This window comes from Arvicanthis niloticus, chromosome 6 (assembly GCF_011762505.2).
Source record: "Arvicanthis niloticus isolate mArvNil1 chromosome 6, mArvNil1.pat.X, whole genome shotgun sequence".
Classification (NCBI taxonomy): domain Eukaryota; kingdom Metazoa; phylum Chordata; class Mammalia; order Rodentia; family Muridae; genus Arvicanthis; species Arvicanthis niloticus.
This window is the reverse complement of record NC_047663.1, coordinates 100,919,091-100,946,597: the sequence shown is the minus strand read 5'-3', so window position 1 is coordinate 100,946,597 and position 27,507 is coordinate 100,919,091. Positions and strand designations below refer to the sequence as shown.

Below are 27,507 nucleotides of genomic sequence, written 5' to 3'. Positions count from 1 at the left end.
TATGAGTTTCAGAAACAATCTGAAATGTGTTTGGGGTTGGATTGGCTTTGCAGTACTACAGGGCAGAACCCAGGACCTCATGTCATGCCCAGTCCTGGTCCAGTCTTACCACGGCAATCTTCAGACTTACTGCTCACGCACTATTTAACAGATGACTTCAGTGCTCACTTGGGCCCAAAGCTGCCCAGGTGCTGGATTCTAGGCTGCCATGAACAAATGTGTGGTAGACATATACAAATGGGGACTGTTAGCATTCTGTCTAAAGTCCACCCCACAGTCACCTGGCAACAGCTAGGTAGGCCCTGCCCACTATAAAGGGGCTGCTTGCCTCCTCCTGATCACTTGCTCTTTTGCTCTCTTGATCTCCTGCTCTCTTGTTTCTCCTCCCCCCCTCTTCTCCACCTCTCCATGTGATCATGGCTGGCCTCTACTTCTCTCTCTCTCTCTCTCTCTCTCTCTCTCTCTCTCTCTCTGCCTCTCTCGGCCTCTCTCTGCCTCTACTACCCTCTTAACTCCCCTCTCCATGCCCTGAATAAACTCTATTCTATACTAAACCGTCTAGTTGGTCCCTCAGGGAGAAGGAATGCATGGGCCCACTGAGACATCCCCTTCCCCTATACCTCACCACACACCCACAGAACATACTCTATCTCTTTATCTTTTTATAAACACATCAGGGACAGACTGCATGCTTCTAAAGACAGACAGCAGGAGAGCAGGAGCTCCCTTCACACTGGGATGAATCACCATGTTTGGGATCCTCCAAGTAGTCATACTATTAGAATAAAAATTATCTCCCTCTTGGTCCTGCTAAGAAGGAAAGCTGCTTGGCTGCCAAAGCTCCCTGCCTCCCACTGCACTCCCGAGTCCACAACATGAGTGTCCACCACTCTCTGGGTAAACTCAGAGCATCACACAGAGCTCCCAAAGGGAACTCTGTGAACACGAAAGTTAGCAGACGGCGGCTGGTGTAAGGCGTGCTAAAGCCACAAGAACAGACAGCAGTCTCCCCTTCCTAATCAGAGAAGAAAACGCCATCTGGGAAATGCCATCTGGATAGAAAATGCTAGTTGAAGGGCCAGCAACTGCCACACAAGCATGAGGACTCCAGTTTGATCCCCAAAACTCACATAAAAAGTGCAGTGGTGCAATCTTAGTACTGAGGATGCAGAGAAAGGAAAACCCCCTGGGGATCACTGGTCAGCCAGTGTCACCAAATCTGTGAGTCACAGCCCAGTGAGAGAGCCTGTCTCAAAAAATCAAAATAGGGAGTTCTGCTTCCACATGCATTAAAAAAAAGACACACGTGCACACATATCTGCACACACACATACACACACACACACACACACACACACACACACACACACACGTGCACGGGCTTGGGAGGGAGAAAGGGAAGAAGGAGGGCAGGAGGGCAGGACGGAGGGAGGGAGGGAGGGAGGGAGGAGCCACCTGAGGATTTGTTTACTTCTACCCAACAGGAGCAGCTCAAAGGCCAGAACCAACAGCTCTGCTGTTCCAGAAAAAGGAACTACAAAGGGAAAAAAGGAAGCTTAGGCTGTAGGGGAAACCTTTAGCCTGTACCACCAGTTCTATTTTTTCAATGGTTACCATGGTCAAGGCATAGAATGCAACAGAAACTTCCTCCATGACCCCATCTCAGGACAGACAGCCAAGGCTGGTACAGAGAGATGGGAGACTATAACACGGTCACAGTGGTTGGTGACAAAGACCCCATTGGAACTGGGAACAAAAGGTCCAGTGACCTCTCCTCTCGAGTCCATCTTCAGGGTCCTAAAGCATGGTTATACTTTAAGGATAGTGTGAGAGTTATGCACCCATGCAATCCCCAATCAAGAATTGGTCCTACCAAACCCTAGTTGGATTCTTAGCAAGGTGGGCAGAGAGCTAGGAGACAAGATGGTGTGGAGAGCTGGGAGGTGAGCTCCTCCCTCCTGTGGATGGCACCAGGCCTTCTTTTTACCCAGCATGAGATTTCTATAGAATTCCAGTTTATTGGGGTCCATTGTTTCAATCGTCTGATAGAAAAATGAGGGACATGAGTGTCTCCATAGAAGTATCCTACTTCCTGCCAGCCAGCAGGAAAAGCTCTCCAACTGGTAGAGATGTGAGGTGTCTCAGCTATTCTACCATGCTTCCACCATGATGATCTCTGAGCTAAAATAATTCTCTCTTAAATGCCTCCTTTAGGTACTTTACCATAGTAACAAAAAAGCAACTCACATTCCTGTGATCAATGGGTGCAGAAAGACATCTCCTAAGCAGCCCCAACGTGAGGTCCTTACCACAACTCCCCCGCCCCCAGTGCCATTCTGATAAGCCCCACTCCATCCACTTCCACTCAGATAACTCTTTTTTCCTTATCTTATGGAGTCTTCATTCATTGACTAAATTGACACAGCCTAGTCCTGCTAGTCCTGGGAGAATTTAAAAATATGTTCCCTCAAAGCTCACTTATCACTTGCCAATAAAAAGTTCCTGCCGTAAGTAGGACATAGTTTTTGCCTTCAGAGACTTGGCATCCACTGGAAGGCTAGCTATTCTTGGTCGTCAACTTGACTACCCTGGAATTAACTAAAACTCAAGTGGCTAGTACACCTGAGGTAGCTTTCTCTTATTTTTGTTTTGTTTTGTTTTGTTTTGTTTTCGAAACAGTGTTTCTCCTTGTAGTCTTGGCTGTCCTGGAACTCACTCTGTAGACTAGGCTGGCCTCAAATTCACAAAGATCTGCCCTCCTCTCCCTCCTGAATGCTGGGATTAAAGTCATGCAGCACTACCACCTGGTTTAGGACATTTTTATTAATGAAATCATTTAAAATGGAATTATCCACCTTTAGATCTTGAGAGGTGGGAAAGCCCACTTTACATCTGGGCCACACCTTCTGCTGGCAGCCTATAGAAAGGACATGGAAGGAAGAATCTCTTGCTCTGCCTGCTTGCTCTCGCTGGCAAGTCCACTCCTTCACTGTCATTCGAGCCTGTCTTCAGGATTCAGCTGAGAAATCCAGCCTTGTGGACTGAACAACTACTAGATTGTTGGACTTTCCATTAATAGAAAGCCATTATTGGATTAGCCCAACCACAGCCTAGAAGCTACTCTAATAAGTCCTACTTAGACAGACAGACAGACAGACAGACAGACAGATGATAAATTCATTCATTCATTTGTTTAATCAGGTCTGTTCCTCCAGAAAACCCTGACTAATACACAGCCCTGCAAGGGAGAACTGTCCCCCCTCCACAAAGGGCCTTCTGAGCACTAACTAGGGACTCAGTAATCTGGGTTCACTGACACCACCCAACACTGTCTCACAACTCTGCTGTGAAAAGCATTTGGACAGAGTGGTCCTGGCCTTGGTTTCGGATCCTTCCTTAACAACTGTCTTGTTAAACGGCAGCTTGCCTTCCCCCAAGCTCACCTGAGTTAGAACTTAAGCTGTGTTGCAGCATCACTGCCCTTCTCTTACTTAGAAACAAACAAAAAAAAAAAAGCACAAGGAAAATGGTGACCTGGAGCTGGAGGTGTGGCTGAGCGGCAGAGATGTGCTGTTCTCCTGGCACCCATGCTGTGGCATGTGTACCTAGCATCCATACATAGACACTTACACACACACATACACACATACATACACACCACACACCAAGTATCACACACACACACACACATATACTACACACCACATATCACAAACACACATGCACCACACACACACATATACTCACAGACACCACACATACACAAACACATACATATACTACATACCACATAACACACCACACTACACAGACAACACACACATACCGCATACCACATACCACACACACATACACCACCAACACATGAGGCTTGTAATTGACTCAATAAATTTATCAAATGATGGTTCATTACCTAGATGACATGCAAATGACTGACTGGGTAATATCTCTCTAGACTTCATCTGCATGTATGCCTCAGGGACACACGGGTATGCTTGTCTTGGTCTGTTACCTTTGTAGGGCTTCTTCTATCAGGGAACACACATCTGAACCAAGACACCTATAAGTGCAAATGCTTTAAGGAGGTACAACAGGCAGAGGCTCTGTGTGAAGTCCTCAGACCACTCCTGGTCACCAGCAAGTTCTGCCACCTCCACAGAAGCCACTCTTTACTAGTTTACATCATTCTTCAACTGCTCCTGTGCTCATGTGTGTGTGGAAGCCACGACAACCTTGGATGACATCTCTAGAAAAGATGTACTCCTCTCGAGACAGGTTCTCTCCTTGGCCTTGAGCTTGCCAGCCAGGCTGTTCTGGTCCTCTTGACCCTGCTTCTACCCCACAAGAGCGAGCCACCAGGCCCAGCCTTTTCTTTTTACCTCAGTTCTAAGATTCAGGCTCAATTCATGATGGTCATCCAGCAAGCTCTCTCTGACTGGACCTCCTCTCCAGCCCCAAGTTCTGCTTTTAATGTTACACATTCATGCTCTCGCTCCTACTCACTCGCCACAGGCCCCAAGTGTTTTGAGCTAAGAAGTAATGGCAATGCTTTCCAGAGAACGAACTCTCCCTTCTCTCCCAAGTACTCTGGGCGTATCTCTTTGTGTTTCATCTTTATGGTCTATGGCGTTGGCTGGCTGCTATAGCAGGTGGGCCCTTACCCAGGTCACACCAGAGCAGCCAACATTCCAGATAAGCACAGCATCAGAAATAGGGCCAGCCTTACCTCAATGAGCTTCCTCTCATAGGAGCTGGCCAGTTCCTCAGCAACTTCCCCAGGCTTCTGTTCAGGGACTGCGCCTTCTGCATCAACGTTCCAAAGACTAGGTACAACTTCAGGAAAAGAAAGACACTCAGGTAAGTGTTTTAACATACCTCAGAAATACACTGCCTCATTTTAATACATGTATTTCATTTATTCAATATTTATGCACATATGTGTGCATATGCACAATTTCTCCAGAGAGAAAGGGCTTAACAAGGAAAAAATACAATTAGTAATTATGTTAACACTACAGCACTCTTATACAAGTGCATCAAAACAAGGGGTGGTTAGAGTCTTCTAAAAGCATAAGGGTTACTGGAGTTCTGCACAGAGTTGGAGGTGACCTTAGCACCCTATAAGGCTTGGGGGAAGGAAGAAACGTCTTAGCAGCACACAAGCTTATGCATACAACTTCCATACTGTCCAAACGGCATTTTCTCAAACAAAAAGAAAACTTATTCTAGGAGGTGGTGCCTGCCTACAGTGTGCTTGGAACAGTGGTGCCAGGTCCCAGGCTGTGGTGCTTTAAATGAGAATGGCTTCCTTAGACTCATATGTTTGAATATTTGGTCCCAAGTTACAGGAGCTGTTTGGGAAAGATTAAGAGATATGGCCTTGTTCAGGAGGTGTGTCACTGGGCATGGACTTTGGGTCTCAAAAGGCTCAAGCACGTACACTCCGCCTCATCTGTGTAGATCCAGGTGTGAGCTCTTAACTATTCCTGTGCCATGCCTCTGCCCTGCCATCATGGACTCTATCTCTCTATACCATAAACCCAAGTAAACACTTTCTAAAGTGCTTTACTCGTGGTGGTGTTTTATCACAGCAATGGGAAAGTAACTAACGCAGAAGTAGAACCAAGAGCCATCTGTAAAGGCTCCTTAGATGGAAATCCAACAGCCTTGAGAAAGACTCTGAGACCAGTGCTGCAAGGCCATGCTAGGGGATCATGACGCACAAGGCACGCTTATCCATGAGTGCCTTTTTTGTACTTGAAGACCAAATAATTAAGAAGCTGAGATTGAGCTGGGCAGCTGCAGTGACACCTGGAGAACAAGAGCAAGACAGAATGCAGCACTGGACAGAGAAAAGGCCCAGTGACATGCTTCACAAACAGGGACCAGGCTCCATTTCCAGCATGTGCTGAGAGATCAAAGTCCTGAATGCCTACTAACCATAATGAGATTATACTGAGGCAGAACCAAGGCCTGAGGTAGCTCCAGGTGACAGGGAGCAACCTGCAGAGCTGGGCAGCCAGCAGGAGAAGCAAGGCCGTTGATGACAATGGAATGCCCTAGGTTCTGGAAATTTAAGTTGACTTTAACCACCATAGGAGTGACCAGCAACACCTAGCACTTGAGCGACTTGAAGAAAACTTAAAGGCTCCAGTGAAAGATGATTAAAGAAGCATGTCAATTTAAATTCATTTCCTTTAAAATGTGAGTTATCTTTGTCCTAAAGAAAAGGGAAACTTGTAGAGAAAATGAAAGAAAAACTACAAAGCTGAGCATCAGGCTGGTAAAGAAGAAATTCCGGCCCTGGACAGCAGCACGTGACACACACCAAAGTACACTGTGACTCAGGTGGAGTGACTCCCGAAAGGCTGCACAGTACCAGTCAGACAACACTGGCCTGAGAGGCAAACAGGGATCAAAGCCACAAGGGTAAGGGCATCAGAGCAGCTCTGTCTGTGGAGAAGCTAACAGTAGGTAGGTCTGCACTGAGTGAAAGTTAGGGTACCTTACTGAAAACAGGGAGTCAATCCACAGTGACCTTGTGTGCAATCCCAGCATTCCAGAGTCTGAAGTAGCACAATCCTGCATTTCAGGCTCACATGGGCTACTTAGACTGCAGGGGGAATGGGAGGAGGAAGATGTGGTAGTGGTATTTCCAACTTTTATTTTAAAGGCAAAAGAAAAGCCTGAATGAGAAGGTATAAACTCCTGACACAAGTAGATTCCTAAAGTTAGCAGGGGACAAAAGGGAAGCTTGCCTCAGGAAGTAAATGACAGGAAGCTGAAGTACTTAAATACAGGGGATTCCCTGTAGGAAAGAAAGGCCCATGAAACTCAAAAATGATGAATACACAGAACACCAAACAACACAAAGTAGAAGAAAAAGGTGAATACCATCTCCAGTGAAAACAGGCTGCCACTTGGGATGAGGCCACTTATCTGGTGCCTTAGCATGTTTTATAGCCACCACAGCACGATCACAAAACAACCAGTATGACAGTGCCAAGGCTGGAGGTTAGCTGCAGATGTGTGTTTTGTGGGTCTGGGGGAGTGAAAACAAAGGTACTCCTCATCTTCACACCGAGTCATCAAAAGTGCTTACAAATGAACTACCAGAACAAGCCTGCCTCCAGCAACTCAGTGCCAGCAGCTACGGCATCACGGCATCACCACCGGCATCACCACCGGCATCACCACCGTCCTTTATCAAGGCCCCCTCTCTCATCCTGGCTTTCCCTTATCTCCGCTGCAACAGAGCCACCTCTCATCTATCACTTGGCCCTCCGTCTATAGCTGGCAATTAGTAAGTGACCCCTCTCAGGCGGATCAAAAGCTTCCCTGAGCCCAGGACTCTGGCAGGCTGAGGCGTCTACCTCTGACCCATTCCCTTGGGTGAGGTTTTGCTTTTTAACTCAGTTTTCACCTTTTGGCTTTATTTGAAACTACTGATACCAGGAACTGTCTCTCCTTAGACTTTTAGACCTTGACCCCCCAGTCCAGTGAGGTGACAATCCGCTAAATAGCTATGCCTTCCTCATTCATTCCTCCTGGGGTCCTGTGAACCCCACAGACTACAAGCATCAGACATTTCTCCCTTTCTCATCCATGGGAACAGCATATGGTGTTTTCCATACAAAACCTCCAGCCTCTCCACCTGGTACCCAACTTGAAGTGCTCCAAATTGATTCACTTTTGCAGTCAATTCTGACCCCAGAATTCCTTTTACTCAATCTTAATTCAACTGGCCAACAGTATCCTATACCCCAGTATTATCCAGAATCTATACACATACTACAGGCAGTCTTGTTCGGGTTTTTTTTTTTTTTTTTTTTTTTTTTACTGGTCTCCCCCACACACTGCAAATGTTCAGTCTTTAAGTTACTGTTGGTAGATCTGTAAGTTTGTTGCAAAGTGAGAGCTGGAGCCAGACCTAGCAGGAGGGGTGGCAGAAGCAAAGGAGCAGGCCAGCTGCAGCACGCACACACCCAGCACACACCTGATTTCCCCTGCAGCCTCCACTCAAAACCAAGCTACTGATCTGACTCTCCTAAGGTTTGTATGGATCATTTGTTTCTTGTGGCTCCTGCCTCCCAGGAGATTTGATTCCAAATTCTAGAGTCTGAATCTTCAGCTGCTGCTTCCCTCTGGGCTGCTGTGCCCTCCACGTGGGCAACAATGAGCTTCTCTAGCTCCTGCCCTGCTGCACCTCTGGCCTGCACTCACATAGACATCTTTTCTCCTGTCTGCCCAGTTCTTTCCCCTCCCCCAGGACTGCAGTCCCACCTCAGCATCCTGGACTCTTCCCTTTTTGCCCTCTGGCTCTGAGCTACATGCTCTATCTTTCCTTGTGCTTTCCTGGACCTAGATTTGTCCAGCTTCCTTGCCTTACCCCAAGAGCTGCCTGCTAAGTCCTATGGCTTCTCTGCACCTCCCGGCTTCTGGGATATTGGAACCCTTCCTCTGGGTGGAGTTCCTCGTTGTTTGTCCTCGTCTCTTATCTGTTCTTTCCTTTCTCTATGCCATAAAGTGTCTCTGGCTCCGGAAGCCTACCTTTATGCCCTTGGGGCCTGCTCCACACAGCTACACCTTCTCTCTCTCAGCTCTGGCTTATCGTACCCACCTGGTTTTTATACCTAACGACTTATATCTTTATTTATATCTTTGCTAACTGTTCAACACCAGGCTTCTAAAAAGTTGAGATAAGTAAAAACATGTTTGATAACTAAGATTTATAAATTTCTAAGGTCTACTCAGGTTCACAGTAATATTTGTCTAGCTTCTTTGTCTTTGCTCACTTTAAGACTTAGTAATTTGGATAAAATAAAACAAAAACAAACAAACAAAAAACCTCTCAGTATTCTATAATGGTATAAAAGGATCAGTAAAGTTGCCAGTCTCCCTAGAAACTGTATCTATAAATAAAAGTTTTAGTTTGAAACTAAAAGAGCTTCAATTCAAAAAGTGTTTTTTAAAGCTCAAACTTAAAATGGATAAGCTTTAAAATCCTAATCTAATAAAAACTACTAACTCATTGTAAACTGTCCAAGATGATTAAGACATTTAAGTTAATGATCAGTCAATCACCTTATAAATGATAGAATTCTTTAATGTATTCAGTGCTACACTCCTGCTCATGCTAAGTACTAATGTGCTTGACTACAGGGTAAGCAGAGTTTGCTTAGTTTAAATAGACTTAATAGATAATGATCCTCGAACTCTTCAGAGAGCTGTTGAATGGAGCATTTAATGTTTAATACAGAGCTTCCTGTGATACAGAGATATGCCAGCTCCTAGACGCTGCCCTTAGATCTTCTCCAAAGTAGATGGTGGGCACAGAACAACTCCACCTGGAGCTTGCTTTAAATGTGGCAAAGCCAACCCTGGGCAAAATACTGCCCTTTACCTCACCCAGCACCAGGATGCTGCCCAAACTGTGGACAAGCAGGACATTGGAGAGCTGATTGCCCCACTTTGCCTAGACAAGGTAGGCCAGTCTCCCTAAGTTCCCCCTCCACAGGAGAATCTGTCAGATTCTGGGCCTGGGAGCTGAAGACTGACACTGCCCTGGGACTTCTGCCCTCAACAACCATAGAGGAAGCTAGGATCACTGTCCAGGTGGCTGGTGAGTCTTGTTAAGAGATACTGAGACAACTACTAAAAGAAACAGTACATCATAAAATTCAAATAGAGTATTTGGGAGAGTAGGAAGTGAGGAAGTGTGGTGGCGAGACTTTTTTATTTTTTTATACAGTAAGGTTGAAGAATATTAGCCGGGCAGTGGTGGCCCATGCCTTTAATCCCAGCACCTGGGAGGCAGAGGCAGGTGGATTTCTGTATTCAAGGCCAGCCTGATCTACAGAATGAGTTCCAGGAGAGCAAGGGCTACACAGAGAAACCCTGTCTCGAAAAATCAAAAAATAAAATAAAATAAAATAAGGTTAAAGAATACTAAATAACAGAGAACCTGTGTTTCTAACCTTGATATGAAACACAGGTCCAATTCTTATAAACTAAGTCATGCAGAATTGCACTCCATACAGATACAAACACTTAACTTTGAAACAGGACTTTAAAAAGCTGGGAAACGCTGGCAGTGTTGCACCCCTGCAATCCCCACCCAGGAGGTGGTGCACCCCTGCAATCCCATCACAGGAGGTGGTGTACCCCCTGCGATCCCCACACAGGAGGTGGAGGCAAGCACATCTGGAGTGAAGCTCATCTTTGGCCACAGAGCAGTTGAGGCTCAGTGACTGCCTCAGGACTGTCTCAAAACAAGAAAGGGGGCAGGTGCTATGGCCCAGTGAGTAATGGTACTTCACAGCCACGCCTGCCCTGATGACCTGAGTTTATCCTCAGAACCCACAAGGTAGGAGGAGTGAGAGTCACACAGAAGAGACATACACACACACACACACACACACACACACACACAAATGAGCATTAAAAAATTGAAACAGTAACAAAGATACTGTTAATATCTTTTATATACTGTTTTCTTAATACTGGAAAAATCAGAGGCCCCCTTGAGGCTCTTAGTCTCATTAATAAAATAATTTGTTGACTGGATTGGAAGTGAGAGGAGAATCTTATTAGACATTAGGAGAAAAGCAGCTGGTGAGCAGGTTGTTCATCTTAGCAGTTGCCCAGAGAAGGATGGAGGACAAAAGGAAAACAGGACAAACCACCTGACTTAAGCCTGCAGGGACCAGCAGGGGTCAGCAGGGCACAACTCATGGTGTAGAGGCTTTAGAGAACAAGAAAGCCACAGGTGTAAGGAAGGGGTGCTTACAACAGAAACAGAGAGAAGAAAGGAAAAGTTACATTTTTCTGAGTAGTTTAAAAGAAGCAGGCTACCTACAAAAAAGCATCTTTGAGCTCCTTAAGAGACTGAACTAGGAATAGGAATTCTGGGAAGAAAAGCACATCATCTCAGTAAAGAACTGTTTCTCTGCCTTTCTAGTGGTGGCCCCTTGAGCAGGTCATGGGTCCACCAAACCGGATCAGGAAGGGTACAAGGGCATGTCTCCACCTCCAAATGGAGCCCATTCTTTACTAGCCGCAATGCCAGCAGCAGGGCAGAAGCCAGAGCTGTTGATAACTACCCAGTGTGTGTAGTCAACTGCCCCTAGGGTCTGGAACCCCAAATGCCCTTCAGATCTTTACCTAGGGCCTCTTCCCACATGGAACCCTGCCTATTAAGATGTGTCCCCTAACCCATCGGAGTCATGAAGCCATTGGCCTCCCCCCCTCCCCCCGCCACTCCCCCGGGGTTCACGACTCTGAGTGTACTTAAGAAGAATCGGCAATATTCCATACTGGGAAAGGCAGACATGAAAATAAGCTTTTTTCAAATTGGAGTCAATGTTGGCTCTTTTGGTTTTTGTTTGTGTGTTTGCTTTTGGTTTTTAATGCCTTTTTATGAGAGAGAAAGGACAGAAGTGGGGTGAGTAGGAAGGTGGGTGGGAAAGAATATGATCACAATATATTGTATAAAATTCTGAAAAAAAATATGTTTTGTTTAGGACATGCATGCGTGTGTGCACAGGCATTCATTCACGTATGAGTGGTGTCAGAGGATAATTTGGGGTATTCCATTCTCTCTCCATCATGTGGGTCCTGAGAAATGAACTCAGATCACCAGGCTTGGTGGCAGGCACTTTCACCCACTGAGCTATTGCCATGGTCTAGAAACACATTTTTAGACCTTCAAGGCTGAGGGTAGACTCTGAACATCCATGAAGATTTCTCATAGACCAGGCGACCTTCTTCTGCAATGTTCCAGCCTCCTGCTGGCCTAGTTTAACTCCTACAGCTATGCAAGCAAGTCAGACTCTTTACTTCTTTGTACACAATAACATCAAACCTGAGTCCCAGTGTGCCAGGCCTTTCTCTTCTGTCCACAGCCACTAACGTGGCTTCTTAAACTACTCAACAACAGAGCACTACAGTATAGACCATAAACTCTACTGAGGTAAGAAGACCCCACAGTAATTAACACACTACCTAGTGTATCTCTGAAGCACAAGGACTCGCGCTTACATAGTGAGGAAGCCGCTGATTAGGTTAGTTACTGTAAGGGTATTTTTGTGCACTATGTAAAAATTGTGTCTGTATTATACAAATGCTGATTTCTGTTCCAGCAGAGATCTGATTACAACTCACACTTTGGTATTGTTGTCCCAGCTGTTCAGCAGCGCCTGCATCATGCTTTGTGAACACCCTCTCACTTACTTTCTGATTGGTTTTCATAAAATGCAGATGGCCTGTGGAGGCGGCACGGTGTGTGTGTGTGTGTGTGTGTGTGTGTGTGTGTGTGTAAGACTGACCAGCTGAACAGGGAGAAAGAAGCTGGCTCTGTACTAGAGACTGAGGTAACAAGTCATGTGGCAGTCAGAATAAGTGTAAATTGTAAGAACTAGCTGGAGACTAGAATAACTAAAGGCCTAAACCGATTTTAAATAAATATAAGTCTCCATATATCATTATTCAGGGCTAAGGCAGGCATAGAAAGGCCTTACAGCTATAAGTTACCACTCATCTCCCTATTGCCCAAATTGGAATGTGGTAAGGCCAGTTATGTACCCTGTGAAGTTATAATACAATGTCCGATTTGCTTTGCTTTTAGTCATGTCAAGATGATGCCATTAGCATTGAGTGAGAGAATATTCAGAGAGAAAGTATGCAAGAAAGACAACACAAAGGAAGTTAGAGTAATGGCAAGTAATCTGAGAAAAAAAATTGTTTGAGTAATCAAACAAATGTGTACCACTCTCCAGCCTTCATGCACTGCCCAAAATCATCCAGGTGTGGAGTGAATTCTAAATGTCAACACTGAAAAATAATACAAACATCGGTGACTAGTCAGAGCAGAACTTGGTGAGTTGCCTCTTTCCTGAGTCAGATCTCCTGGTTCTGATATAGAAGGGGTAGCTGAGCACACTTCCTGTGTCGGCTCTTGACCAAGAGTGAATATGGCCTGTTGAAGTGGTGGTTTCTTTCTCTAGGACCCCAAACCTACTGTTACATACCCCAGGAGGAAACGCCTATTTCTGTTTGTGCCAACAAGAGCTGGCTCCAAATTTAGGAACACAAGGCACACAAATTCATATTCATATTCACTGCCCCCTCTCTCTCCCTCTCTCTGTTTGTTGTTGTTGTTTGTTTTGTTTCTGTCTACGTATGCAGCTCTAGCTGGCATCAAACTCCCTCAGTCCCCATATCTCTGCCTTCCAATTGCTTGGATCACAGGTGCACCCCACTCAGCGCAGCAATACACTCTTAATCCTAAAATGTAATCAATAACAATTCACTCCTTGTTCTAAGTTACTTTTACAGTGTCAAGGAAGCCCTGAGCAAAACCCAGAGCTACTGGTGACTAACAGGCCAGAGACACTTTCATGAGTTGTGCTGATAAATGTACAGTGCACCAAAAGGGCCACTACAAAGGCAGGTCACAAACAAAAAAGAGTTCAGGCACAGTGACACGTGGCTGCAATCCCAGGACTTGGGTAAGGAAAGAGGATATATTCAGAGAGTCTTGTCTACATGGTGAGACCCTTAGCCAAACAAAAGAGAGGGGATGAGGAGAAGGAGGGCAAGGAGAGGAAAGAGAAAGAATGCAGTATGACTATCTATATTTAATGGGCTCATCACATGTGAAACTCACATCCACCTTCAGCAGGGTCACAGAAAACCAAAACAATGACCCTGCTTCAACTCACACAGCACTTTGTGCTCACTAGCACCAGACATCAATGGCTGACCACCCCTTGGTCAGCCCAGCAGCCACAGTTGAATACTCACTATTCCACTTCCTGCCCTCTCTGCAGTTAGTTGTCTCCAACTGTGTTTCCATGGAAGTGTAATTATATATTCCAGATGGGAAAATAATGATCTGACAAAAAATGATCAAAATCAGCTTCCCCCATGACATGCACTGAGCCACTGGGCCAGTAGACATTTACTTAGCATTGGAACTAGGTTTCTGTATGTTTGTTTGTTTGTTTGAGACAGGGTGTTTCTACATAGCCCTGGCCATCCGGGAACTCAACTTATGTAGACCTCTGCTCCCCTGGGATTAAAGGCATGCAACCACCACTCATGGAAAAAAGCTTCATGTGTTTTACTATTTTTAGTGATGTGTAAGTATGTGCACATGAATGCAGACACCCACAGAGGTTCTAGCCTAAAGCTAGAGTAACAGATGATTGTGAGTCAGTGACATGAGTGCTGGGAATTAAACTCCCATCCTCTGGAGAAGCAGCCATGCTCCTAACCACTGGGCCATGTCTCCAGACCCTCCAGAACTGCTTGCTCCTAATGGTACAGAAACACTGAGGGTTATTGGATATTGGCCGGTCATTCAAATGTTTTGGGGGCATCTGTGGTAAGTCACTTGAAGTAGGTGACTCCTCTGCTGGGATCACTAGTAGACACCGAAGAACACACTGGGTTTCTTTCCAAATCATCCTAAGGGAAGTGCACATCATGGAAGCAGCAGACAGTATGATGAACTTCTAGATTTGTTCTCGGTTTCAACAAGCACACAGTGACCCCAGATAGACAGTGTGTGCACTGCTGGGGAGAGTGATCAAGAAGCACTTTAAACCCAGGGACAGTTTCCTAGAATAGCGTAGTGCACATAAGAAAGTGTACCAGCAGCCACAGAGAAGACCAGGCTCTGCGTGGTAGAGGGTCTGGGATGCTTCCAGACTCCAGGGCAGAAATGCACCTCCTAGAGACAAATGGCCCAGGTAACACAATCAAAGTGGACACTGGCCACCAGGTTCTCCCAGCATCCCTCAGTCTCTACCTGTTATCAGGTTCTCCTGGCTGGCATACCCCACCAACATCCTAAACTTCTCTAGCCCAGGAGCTGGGCTGCCCTTCCCCTACTTCCCCTTCCCTATGTAACCCAACCATTTTGGCTTACTGTTTGAGTCTCCTGGTTATTGCACCTGGTACCCCTCTCTCTCCTCACATGGCTCAGGGTCATGTCCACTCTGGACTTTCCCAGATGACTGCCTCTGGCTATGCTCTCCTACACATCTACAATAAACCTCCTCCTCCATCATCTTATCTAAGAACAGTCAGCTTTCCTTCTCCTTTTTTTTTCATTCACAAACCACAGCAAAAACTCAGCTAGAAAACTGATGTGATGACAGAAAGCATGAGGCATAAGCTCCTTAGGTGGAGAAGCAGCTGGAGGTGCACACAGCACCACAGTACAAGGCAATGCTTCTGTAGGGGAGACAGCAGCTGGAAGTGTGCACAGCTGTCCAGGTTTTCACACCTGTCTCTCTGGAGTGTGGCAAGCACGGGGTTAGTATTTTCATCCTAAATTTCCGAAATCACTTGTGCATGTTGAAATAAGCAAGTGTGACTCCTGCCATACCATTTGAGGAAAGCAGAGCTGCACCAACCAGAAGCAGAAGCTGTGCATCTGTAAGCCCTGGGTGTACAGCAGGCACGACCTTCCAGGGGAATTACTGTAAAAACTGCTGTCTTGAAAGCTCATGAGAGGATTTCCTGGACCTGTTTCAATCCTAGAGCTGCATGTCCTACACAGGTACTTGGGTGCTGTGCGGCTCATAAGTGAAAACAACATACAGATGGCTCAGAACTTAGGGCCACATGGGCCTGGGCTCAAATCCTGGGTCAGCCGCTTTTTGCAAATATGGCTGCCCTGGGCACAGTCCCCTGCTAGGGAGATAAATGCTGTTCTCTGGCAGTGTAATGTTGAAGGAATCTACACAGGAATGGGTGAGGCAGTTAACTGGATGCTAGCTCAGACAGCATGTTGGTCTGAACATGGAAACCTGACAAGAGCAACTGGAAACATCAGGCTAAGACTTGGATATTCACCCAGGTGACACTTCCCATTTCTCTGAATCCAGAAGCCAGCCAGATCAGGTGGGTCACTAAGCAGCTCTTCAGTACTGATCTCATGAGCCACTGACACCTGACTGGATGTAGCTAGCTGACTACAGTGGACAACAAAGGCAGCATCAGCCATCCATGGCTACTGGAGTGGTTTGCAGTGTAAGTATAAGTCAGCAAGCATGGTCAGCCTCCATTTCCGGTCCTTTAAAAAAGAAAATCGCCAGGCAGTGGTGGCTCATGCCTTTAATCCCAGCACCTGGGAGGCAGAGGCAGGTGGATTTCTGAGTTCGAGGCCAGCCTGGTCTAGAGAGTGAGTTCCAGGAGTATAGCCAGGGCTATACAGAGAAACCCTGTCTCAAAAAACCAAGAAAGAAAGAAAGAAAGAACGAATCAAAGAAAGAAACAAACAAAGAAAGAAAGAAAGAAAGAGAGAGGGGGCAGGGAGGGAGGGACAGAGGGAGGGAGGGAGGGAGGGAGGGAGGGAGAGAGAAAAGAAAGAAAGAGAGAGAGAGAGAGAGAGAGAGAGAGACAGACGGAGGGAGGGAGGGAGGGAGAGAGAGAGAGAGAGAGAAAGAAAGAAAGAAAGAAAGAAAGAAAGAAAGAAAGAAAGAAAGAAAGAAAGAGAGAGACAGAGGGAGGGAGGGAGGGAGGAAGGAAAGAAGGAAGGAGGGAAGGAAGGAAGGAAGGAAGGAAGAAATCTACTTTCTCCTGTGGTTTTATTTCTTTAAAAGGTTTGTTTTCTCAGCCTATATGGTAGCTCATGTTCTTAGGAGATCAACAAAAGACAGGTAGTTACTGAGATTGAGGACAGAGACAACCTGGGCTACAGAGTGAGGCTTGATCTCAAAATAAATACAAATTAAAAATAACAATTTTACTGCCAAAAGAAAAACAATACTTTTTACATTTTTAGGCTTTAAGTTGACATAGGTAACAGACCTGAAAATCAAGAAAGAGTGGAATCTAACCCAGCCATCCTGTGAGCCATGGGAGCCATGGTATTTCTGGCTTTTCTCAAAGCATCCTTTCTCACTTGGTCCATGCAGCTACTCAAGAAGATAGGTAATCATGACACGAAGGATTAATATTCACTGGATGTTCACTAAGTGTTTGGCACCACTTCAGATTCCACCCTTGTCCCCTGATCGCCACCCTTAAATAATGCCCAGGGACACAGGAAGTGATGTCCCCATCACTGTGAGCAGGTACTACTGGGCACAGGATCCATCAGAGTGGTCTGGAGTCAGACAGTAGTGACACTCACACTGTCTGTGATGATACTACAACCCATATCACTGGACTATATACTCAAAACTGGTCCACTGCTTGGTATAAATTATATCAACTATAGCCATCACAAAAGCTTGATTATAGGATTACTCCTGGCCACATACTTGCCAGTATGTCTCTTTTTCTACAAAATACAAAAGGCAGCTCTCTCACTTCTAATAAGCCTTGGCACCTCCATTCCTATGGCCCTCACATACAATCCTGGCCCCTCTATCAAGAGTTTGACCCACAAGTCTCACCGTCCCAAGCCCCACCTATAGCTGTACAGCTGTGTACACATGCGAGCACAGCTAGGGTCAATAGGTATGGCATTTAAATATGGCAACCAGCACATCCCTGAATGCTCTATGGTGGTGATCTGCCACCGTGCTTCTGTGGCCTCACTCAGCTTCCAAACTTACCAAGCCAAGCATAAGGCTCCTGGGGTCCATACCAGTGCTACCATTTTTTTAAACTTTTATTTTTCTTTAAGACAGGGTCTCATTGTGTAGCTCTAGCTCACCTGGAACTCACTATGTAGACCAGGCTGGATTCATAGAAATCTATCTGCCTCAGCCTCCCCAATGCTAGAATTAAAGGTATGTGCCACCATGCCCAGATCACTACCATTCATTTTAAAACAAAACCCAAAGGAAACAAGATAAAGAGGCTGGCAGAGCTGAGAACCTGAGCTGAGAACAAGCCACCCATCCAATGACCAGGCTAAAAGAGCCCAGAAGAGCAGGGAAAAGAATAAAGCTTGTAAAAGTCTCAAATATACTCAGAAATGAGAGAGCTTCAGGCGATGGGGGACCTCAAAGGGCCCAAGATCAAGAACATAGGCTCCTGGTGTGAGAGAACAAGGTTGGAGGCTCAAAATGGCTACCTGCAAAAGTCTGCAATTCCTAGAGACATTTCCCAGCCCATGGGCAACAAAAGCAAACCACAACTGTATTGTAGTTTAACCACAGAATTGTGGTTAACCTAGAACTGTTCCTGTCTAAAGGAAATGCAGGGACAAAGAGTGGAGCAGGGACTGAAGGAAAGGCCATCCAGAGACATCCCCACCTAGGGATCCATCCCATCTGCAGACACCAAACTCAGACACTATTGCTGATACCAAGAAGCACTTGCTGACAGGAGCCTGGCATAGCTGTCCCCTGAGAGGCTCTGCCAAAGCCTGACCAATATAGACACAGATGCTCACAGCCAACCATCCAACTGAACATGGGGACCCCAATGGAAGAGTTAGGGGAAGGACTGAAGGAGCTGAAGAGGATTGCAGCCCCATAGGAAGAACAACAATGTCAACTAACTGGATCCCCCAGAGCTCCCAGGGACTAAAACATCAACCAAAGAGTTCACATGGAGGGACCCTTGGCTCCAGCTGCATGTGTAGCAGAGGATGGCCTTGTCAGGTATCAATAGGAGGTGAGGCACTTGGTCCTGTGGAGGCTTGATGCCACAGCATAGGCGGATGCTAAGGCAGTAAAGCAGGAGTGGGTGGGTGGGGGAGCTTTCTCATAGAGGCAGGGGGAGAGGGGTTGGGATGGAGGATTGGGGGGGCTGGGGAGGGGAACAACATTTGAAATGTAAATAAAATAACCAATAAAAAAAGATAATTTTTGTTCAGAAGAAAGGTGAAAAGAACTTCACATCATTAATGTGGAAATTCTGAAATATGTCCCTGGTCCAGGGACCTTCAAGGACAAGTATAATGGCTGAAACTGTAGAGATGCCTGCAGCACAGACATGAAAAAGAAATATCGTCCTTGAAACTCAAGGTCATGGTAAAGTCTACTGCTTCAAGGCAGAAAAGATACATTTAGAAAAGAAATCATGTGGAAAGCTCACTTCCTTATGAATTCTCAAGTATGACAAAGAGTCAGATCACAGCAGAAAGAAAACAAGGTGCCACAGAACAGCACAAGACACCGCCATGTAGCTGTGCCTCCTAAGAGGGGACACAAGAATAGAGTCAAGGAAGGTAGGCTCATGTGGAGAAGGCCAGGCCAGAGAGGCCACATTGACAGGATAGATAACGGTGACTCAGGGGGACAGGGGGCCAAGTGGATACAGAGAGAGGATGGGGAGGGGTGAGTGGCATGTTCATGTTGTGGTGACCTGGCCAGAGTGGTCTGCTAGATCATGCTGGCTCTCAAGGAACTGTGGGCACCCTCATGAAAACTACTAAGAAACAGATGGGAAGGACAGGATGTTAAAATACAGAGTCCTAGGCTTTGCTTGTTGGATATTAATTTGTAGGTCTGAGGGGAGGTCTAAGAATCAGCATTTTAATTAATATTAAACGTACATAATAGTCTGAGGAGCAGAACCTGATAAAAAGATCTCCCAAAGGCAAAACAAACAAACAAACCAACCCGGGAAGTAGCCCTAATACGCACTACTCCAGAAATAGGCTCCAGGCAATGCAGTAAAGCCTGTGACCTGAGCATGTGGAAGCTGAGCTGTCTGCCTGCAAGTCTCCCGGACAACTGTCTGCTCTGAAAAGAAGCTATCTTCCAGCTACTAGCTACCAGAAACTCTTCAGTGTGGCTTATGGAGACTAACGTTGTACTCTGTGAGATATGTGTGGCCACGGAAGTTGTAGCTGACTCTGTGAAAATGAAGATTATAAGATCTGCACTTTTCACCAGAGCAGAGTGGTCTCTGTTTATGTGTAAGGGAATTCCTGTTAACAGTGGACAAAGGTAGAGGAAGAAAAAACCAAGTTAAGGAAATGCACTGAGGGGTGTGGGGGCAAATGTCCGATCTTGACATAGTGGCAGACTGAACCCTCTGAGACCATGCACCTAAACACATACTTGCTCCTTTAAGTTGCTTTGCTCCTGTGCTTGGTCACAGAGAAAGCCAAATATACCCACCTAACTATGTAGTGTGAGAAAGCTTGAAACAAGGGAGACAAGAGACCACAGTCCTGCACCTTGTCACTGCCTGTGTCTCTCAGCACAGACCACCACAGTGTCACAGCAATAAATAAAATGGGAATTTAGCAGTCAGGCACAGCCCTCAACAGGGTGTACATATCACAACCCTCTCCCAAGGCTCAGGGATCTTTGCTGAGGAGCAGGAGGAGGCAGAAAGATTGTAAGAGCCTGGATGTTGTCAAGGAAATACTGGTTTTTAGACACAATAGGCTAGTTGAACACACAACAATAGTGAGCACACACATTCAAAGACCTTAAAGCAGACAAGACCCCAGCAGGAAGGAAAGAGGAGTTATTTGCACTTGATAGATTCTGGAGAGAGAAGGAGTCAGCTTTCTTTAACAATTGGATGGTGGTTGGTCAGCCACACTCCAGGATAAGCCCTGTCCCCAGGAGAACACAACACAAATTTCACTTAATAGTTTCTAGGCTGTTTGGGGTGGGGGTGGAGGGCTTCTTGTTTTGTTTTTTAAGATTTAAGTTGAATGGGTGGGGAGCTAAGGGTGGAGAGAGTGGATCTGGGAGGAGTTGGAGGGTGGATATGATCAAAATATATTGCCTGAATTTCTCAAAAAATTAATTATATTTTTCACTTATTCATTAATTTATTTACTCTACACAACAGCGCAGCTTCCCCTCCCTGCTCTCCTCCTAGTCCCTCCCTCTCATCATACCTCTCCCCCAACCCCTTCCTCCCATTCTCCTCAGAAAGGGGAGGCCTCCCACAAGTATCAACTCTCCTTCACATATCAAGTTGCAGTAGGACTAGGTGCATCTTATATTGAGGCTAGACAAGGCAGCCCAGTAGGAGAAAGGGATCCAAAGGTAGGCAACAGAGTCAGAGACAGCCCTTGCTCCTGCTGTTAGGGTCTCACATGAAGACCAAGTTGTATTTTTAACAGCACTCAGGAGGCTGAGGCAAGGCTTTCAGAAAGTTAAGGCCATCATAGATGGATAAATGGGTGAGTGGATGGATGTTGGGGGTCTCATGGGTGAGGAGACACCCCAAACCACCCAGCATAATTACAGCTGATTACAACTAGAGGCAGACAGAAAGAAGGCTCTACCTTGGCCTGTGCCACACTAAGCAAACAGAACCAACACTGACCCTCAAAGTCAGGGCAAGTATAGGTCGGGGGCTACCATGGCCATACTGGTCTCTGAATGAGTCCCAAATAAACTCAAAGATCAGTGCAGTAAGGAAAGGACTTTGACATATTGGGAACAGTACCATGATAAATGGCAAGCCAGAGGCTATTTCAAAAAGCCCACAGAGATGTTCTGCCTTGACAACTTCCCTGAAAATCCTAATTATGTCTAGGAACCCAAAGTGCAGAGCCCTGGAGGAAGCAGGGGGCAGGAAAAGCAGGAGGAGTCTGGGGAGGATCTGTGTCACACCAAAAGCCACAGGGCTAAGCCTGCCTCTGTCTACATACATATGAGCTACCTGGCACCCGCTCGCCAATCTCTCTGTAGGCTGCTGCTACAGTGTGAATACCAGGTGGTCTCCCACTGGCAGGCAAAGAAATGCCCCTAGGGAGGTGGATGTCTTCAGGTATTACATGTTAAATAAAAAATAACAACTGTCTCCACACCCTATACCTTCAAACCCTAAGGCCACATGTAATATGGCCATTTACTCACAAATGGTTCTAAGCCCCATAGGACAAGCACAGGTGAAATCAGCTCTCCTCAGCTACCAGGACACAATAGCAGAGATGCACAGACAGCTCCTGACTTACAAAGGCTCAACAAGAATGTATTCTTTCACGATGATACAAGAGTAGCACACATTCAACAGAAACTATACTTTCAATGTTGAATTTGAGTATTTTCCCACACTAGCCCTCTAGTGTGGCCTTCTCTTCATGCTGGATGGTGGCTGTGAGCAAAACTCTGAATAAGGCTAAAGATCTGGAGGAAAGGGGACACTCCCCAGGACAGTGCTGCTAAGCTGTGAAGCCTGGTGTGCTCTGTGAGCTATCAGCTGACAAGAGTCTGTTTGGATGTGACCCCTTCATAAGTTTGCCATCTATATGGTTCGTAGCCAAAAATCTCTATAAATCCAGTGCATCACTGTGTTGGTTTATCAAGTTGGCTGTTGAAGGTCAGTGTCATGGGTCCCATGGGGACTGCAGCAGGCTGCCCAACAGAAGGCTTCGGTGAAGCAGTGGGGAGCCTGCTAGCCTGCTACCTGCTTACATCTGGTTGGTGGCAAATGAGTAAACAGATAAGGGGACAATTTCTATTGACAAGATTCGCAAAACTGTGTTGGTTAGTTTTCTTGTCAATGCTTCACAAACTAGAGACACCCGAGAACATGGAACTTCAGATGAAGAAATGTCTCTGGCTAAGTTTGGCCTAATGGCAGGTGGTCCTGGAAGTTTAAGCAAGCAAGCAGCCATGCAGACAAAGCCAGTAAGCAGCATGGCTTCGTGGCCACTGCTTCACTTCCTGACTCTAGGTTCCTGCCTTGAGTTCCTTCATGGAGACCTGTAATAAGTAAAATAAAATAAACCCTTTCCTTCTCAAATGCCTTTGGTCATGGTGCTTATCACAGCAATAGAAGGCATGCTAGAACAGACAAACTATAAACTCAGGAGACTGAGAAGCTGCTCTCTGCAGGGAGATCTGGGCCTATTTAAAATCTCAGAAGTGATTCACAGCTCCAATACAGCACCAGAGGCCTGGGCAAAGGAAAAGGCAAGGTCAGAAGGGCTCTGAGCAAGGGGGTCATGTGACAGACTAGCATCCTGGCAAGTGCTACACTGAGCTACATCCCAGCTTTCTTTTTACTTTTGAGAAAGGATCTCCCTAAGTTCCCCAGGGTGACCTTGAACACAATCCTCCTGCCTCCTTCCAAATAGCTGCAATTACAAACCCTGTGTCACCAAGCCCCTGCTGCCCCTGGATTGTTTCAGAGCAACTGCCCTCAACTTGCTCATTACCTTGGCACATTCAGTTCAGCTGTGCACTCCTCACCCTAAAGTGAACGTGACCTTCAACCCAGAACCCCAACTCCCATCGCTCTCCTCAGTCCTTTTTCCTCTTTGGCTGACACTTCTTTTATCTCATACTCAGTCTTGGATCATTTATATTCATTCTCTTAGGGATTTCACTCAGGCCAGGGCTGCAGATACACTGTACTCACAGCTCAGGAGTCTCTACCCATGTGCACAAATCAGCTTGAGTGCCCCCATATTCAACATAGGAAACTGGACTCCAGAGAAGTCAAGAGTCAGTTGGTAACAGAGCAGTGCTCTGAGTTGTGAGGAGATGGGAAGGGCCACCAGGCAGGAGCTGGAGCAAGGTCCTGGGGTGATTTCCTTGGGAGGGGAAGTAAAGCCTCTTCTAAATCTATCACTTACAAGTGGGAAAATGTATGTGACAAGTGGGGTTGGGAGTACACCACACCTTCCACCTGGGGTTTAGCCCTGAGTTCTCACTTTCTTGTGAAGCAGTGACTTCTACAACATCAAGGTCAGTTGACAGAGTGCTTACTCAGCATGCCACCAGACCACCAGTTCCATCTCCAGCACTGCAGGAACTGGGCATGGTGGTGCTCACCTGTAATCCTGGCATTCCAGAGTTGGAAGCCAGAGGGTTAGAAATTTAAGCTCATCATTGACTTAATATGGAGTATGAGGCCTGCCTGGGCTATAAGAAAGCCTGTCTCAAAAATAAATAATAAAATAAAAGTGCTAAGTAGAAGTCTATAATGTTGACATATACTATCGCCAGACTCTGAGTATTGCCCTATAAAGTAAACCCTACACCACTTTATAAATTGGAAAGGCAGAGCACAGAGAGATGTACCTAAGTCATGCGAACCTTCCTGTTTTTAATTAATTCTAACATTTGGGAGCAACTTTGCAGTGGGGGTGCCAGTGTGTGACAAGGCAGGACAGTGCAGAGGCTCCTCCATCTTGTCTTTTTACTGAGGTCATTTCAAGTCTAACTAGAATTTGATCTCTTTGATGGAGAATCTTGTGGAAAATTATCCAGCTCTATTCTAGAAACTTGATGTCAAGATACCCCAGCTAATTTACCTCAGCTTCCATTAAAATGTCTGCTTGTGCAAAACCTCCCCCTCCCCCAGTTTCTCCACCCCTCCATGCCTCCCCAAAGCTGCAAAGAAGATACCAGGATGTGATTTTTATTGTTAAAAACCTCTTACCCTAAACATTCAGGGCTATACTTAGGTCATGACTACCTAAGTACAGTCCCACCTGTAATAGACTTTCAGTTGGCTGTGAACAATGCCTGACTGGCCATGTTTGGTGGGATCTAAACAACTTTTCCCTGTAAGGCAAGCATGGCTTTCTGACTGATTCTGAAGCTGTAAGAACTAAATGTGAATCTAAGTGGTAAGCAACAAACATTAATTAATGTTAGTGCTAATTATCTTTTGGAAGTTATATTGCAGGAAGTGTGTTTAAGTGGATACAAGCTAGACTGAATAGGTGTTGACCCAGTGCGGGGGGGGGGGGGGTGTTCGAGGTGGAAGGGGGGGGAATTTGTCCACAGCCTAAGAGCTGCCTCAGGCGAGTAAAGCAGGGTTAGGAGGAATTGGGGAAGTTAAGAAAGCAGGACTCTGAAGAGCAGCTTTCAGTAGCTGCAGCTGCACCTCCTAAAGAGGAAGATGAAGAGTTAGACCTTGAATATGAAAAGAAAGAAAGGGTTTCAGAAAAGCAGTTGTCCTCTGTCCAGATGTGTTCGCAAAAGAGAAGGAAAATGGATAAAAGCTATTTCAGAGCTCTCCTGAGAACAGGAGGAAATTGGGAGACATCCTGCTTTCTCTCTGGCTCCTACTAGAGAAATCCTTAGTTCTGTCTATTATCTGTCCTTGGAGCACCAATCTGTCCATGTGTGTCAATTGTCTGTTTTTGTTTTGTTGTTTGAATGATTGTTGTTCTGTGTTTCATGTTCAAAAAACAAATGGTTAAAACCTTATCTGCTATCTACCCACCCCCTGATTTAGTTTAACTTGTTTAAAAGGCAGTCTTAATGTACACAGCTGAAACTGATAAGTTAACCTACTCTGTGGCTGGGAGTAAGGCACAGCTGGAGAAGCCTTTTTAGGAGCTGATTGTTTGCATAAGCTGCTCTCAATGGGGCCAGCAGCTTTTTTGGCTTCTATGATAAACAAACTGATAGTTGTTTTTTCTAGAAAAAATTTCTGTGACTGTATTTATTGGGTTCAACAAGTGACAAGGTGCTTTTCTCTTGAAATTGTAGCTAGAAAAAGCAAGAAAATTTTTTTTAGTCTAAATATATAAGATGTGTAGCCACCTCATTTTTGTTTCTGACTGAGTTTAAAAGTATAAATATGTTCTGCATGTCTTGGTTATAGATTATTGGCTTATAAGTTATTGGGTATGATTTAAAATTTGCAACCTTGGTAACAGAAAGTTGGCTTAAAATTGGTAACTCAGAGTTGGAGTCATTCAGACACATGGCATGAGCCAACCTGAGAAAACAGGTCTCCAAAGATCCTAGAAACCAGATGTATAAAGGATAGGATTTAAAACAATGTCACCTTAATAAGGTATTAAAAGCTGCACTGCCATGCATTTCATATATAAGAATTGGCAACCAAACTTTGTAACGTGAAAGTAATGCTCTTGGTATTGAATTTAAAGAAAATAGATTGCTTAAAATTGAGTTTTGCTTTTCAAAGTTGTGGTTGCTCTGGTGTTGCAAAAGAAACTTAAAACTATAGTTAAATTGCCAGTGTTCCATTGGCTGCAGTTTGCAGTTCAATGGTCAGCTTGGGATTTTTGACTCACCCATGTTTATGTGGAGATGATTGCAAGAGTAATAAAAGAGTTAAAAACAACTATAGCACAGTATTGGCCTACCACTCCTTTTACACAAGCTTTATTAGATGTTTTAACTGTGGAAGTTTGGGTCATTTTAGAAATGATTGTCCCAGGCACAAACAAACTATCTTAGGCTCAGATTAAGAACATTTACATGTGAGTTAATGCAAAGCTCAGAGTAGACTCAACAGAAGCTTGTGTGGCATTCCTTTTGCCTTGATCATACTGACCAGCCCTTAGAAAGGTATTTTCCAGAATTTGTTTATTGCCTTGCTTGTTCCTTGGGGAGGAGGGGTCAGCCTCAGACCCAAAGACATTCACAACAGACAGCTTATGGGCCAGGAGTTATAAATAATGATTATGCAAGAGAAATTAAAATTATGCCTGCTTCTCTCCATGGCATTATAGCTGTGCCTGCTAACAAAAGAACTGCTCAAAGCATAAGAGAGGACGAGACTGGCCTTCAACTTGGCCTTTATCTGATACTCTCACTCAGAATACGGGATTGGTTATTCCATTAATCCAAAACAAAATTAAAACTTAAGATTTATGAAACTTGTGAGGCATTACAGCCTGACTTGTCTACTCCAGCCTCCATTCCAGGAAATGTATATAGAATTATTATGGATTTAGAAGATTGTTTTTATACCATTCCTTTGCATCCTGGTGAAGGTGGGAGGTTTCCATTCAGTGAGTTTACTTGTAATTTTTGAGAGCCCATGAAGAGATATCATTAGAAAGTTTTGCCTCAAGGAATGGCTAATAGGCTTACATTATATTAAAAAAAAATGTTGTTGCTTCAATACAGAAGTTAAGAGTTTGAATCTGTAGAGTGAAAAATTATAAAGGCCATTTTATGAAATATGTGTAGATTTTTCGCCTTACAGAACTCGGAACTGAAAATAAGATTTCAGGCCTTCACATTCCAGGTGAAGGACACTTGCTGGATTACATTCCCCAAGCCTCGCCCAAGGCAGGAAGGCATTCCTGACTACAGATAAAGATGCTACCACCTAGGTGGGGCCATAGCCCTATAGCCGCAGAAAAAGTAAAGATAGTAATCTGAAATGGCAGGATAGGACACAATAGCATGGTGAAAACCACATTTTTTGAGAAGAATGAGTGTGCAGAGTGATCTCTAGATCATTTGGGCTAGATTCTCTGAAATGTTCCACTGTTCTTGGTTACCCCTCCCTTGGTCTTCCCAGTGCTATGTTCAAAATTTGTAAAACAACCAATCATGTGTAAGCGTGCAAAAATGCCTTCCTCCCCCCACCCCATGCTATAAAAGACCCTTTAACCCACCACACGGGGCCAAAACCCTGCTCTTGGAGCTAAAGAGCTTGTCGTTTTGACTGCCGGCTCCTCCCCTAATAAACCTCTGCTGATTGCATCCAGGTATGGTTTCTTGTGATTTTTGGGTGGCCGCAATGTCCTAAGACTTGAGGAAGGGTCTCAGGAGTTTGGAGCTCTTCAAATCCTTCAGTGTATATTATTCATTGTATGGTATTTTATTAGCTGATCTTTCTAAAGGAGTTTTACTGCAAGCTTTTACTCTCATACAACGAGCTTTAAAATTTTGGGGA

General features: G+C 45.3%; 1 protein-coding gene across 4 annotated transcripts in view; it reads right to left on the bottom strand.

Moving 5' to 3' along the window:
• The window catches only part of Snx29 (sorting nexin 29), a 389,041-nt gene that overhangs the window by 157,216 nt on the left and 204,318 nt on the right, over positions 1 to 27,507 (bottom strand). For all 4 annotated transcript variants that reach the window (XM_034506447.2, XM_076937433.1, XM_076937434.1 and 1 more), the window contains one exon: positions 4,727 to 4,833. In XM_034506447.2, the coding sequence (XP_034362338.1) occupies positions 4,727 to 4,833 (107 nt within the window). The remainder of the gene's footprint in view (positions 1 to 4,726; positions 4,834 to 27,507) is intronic.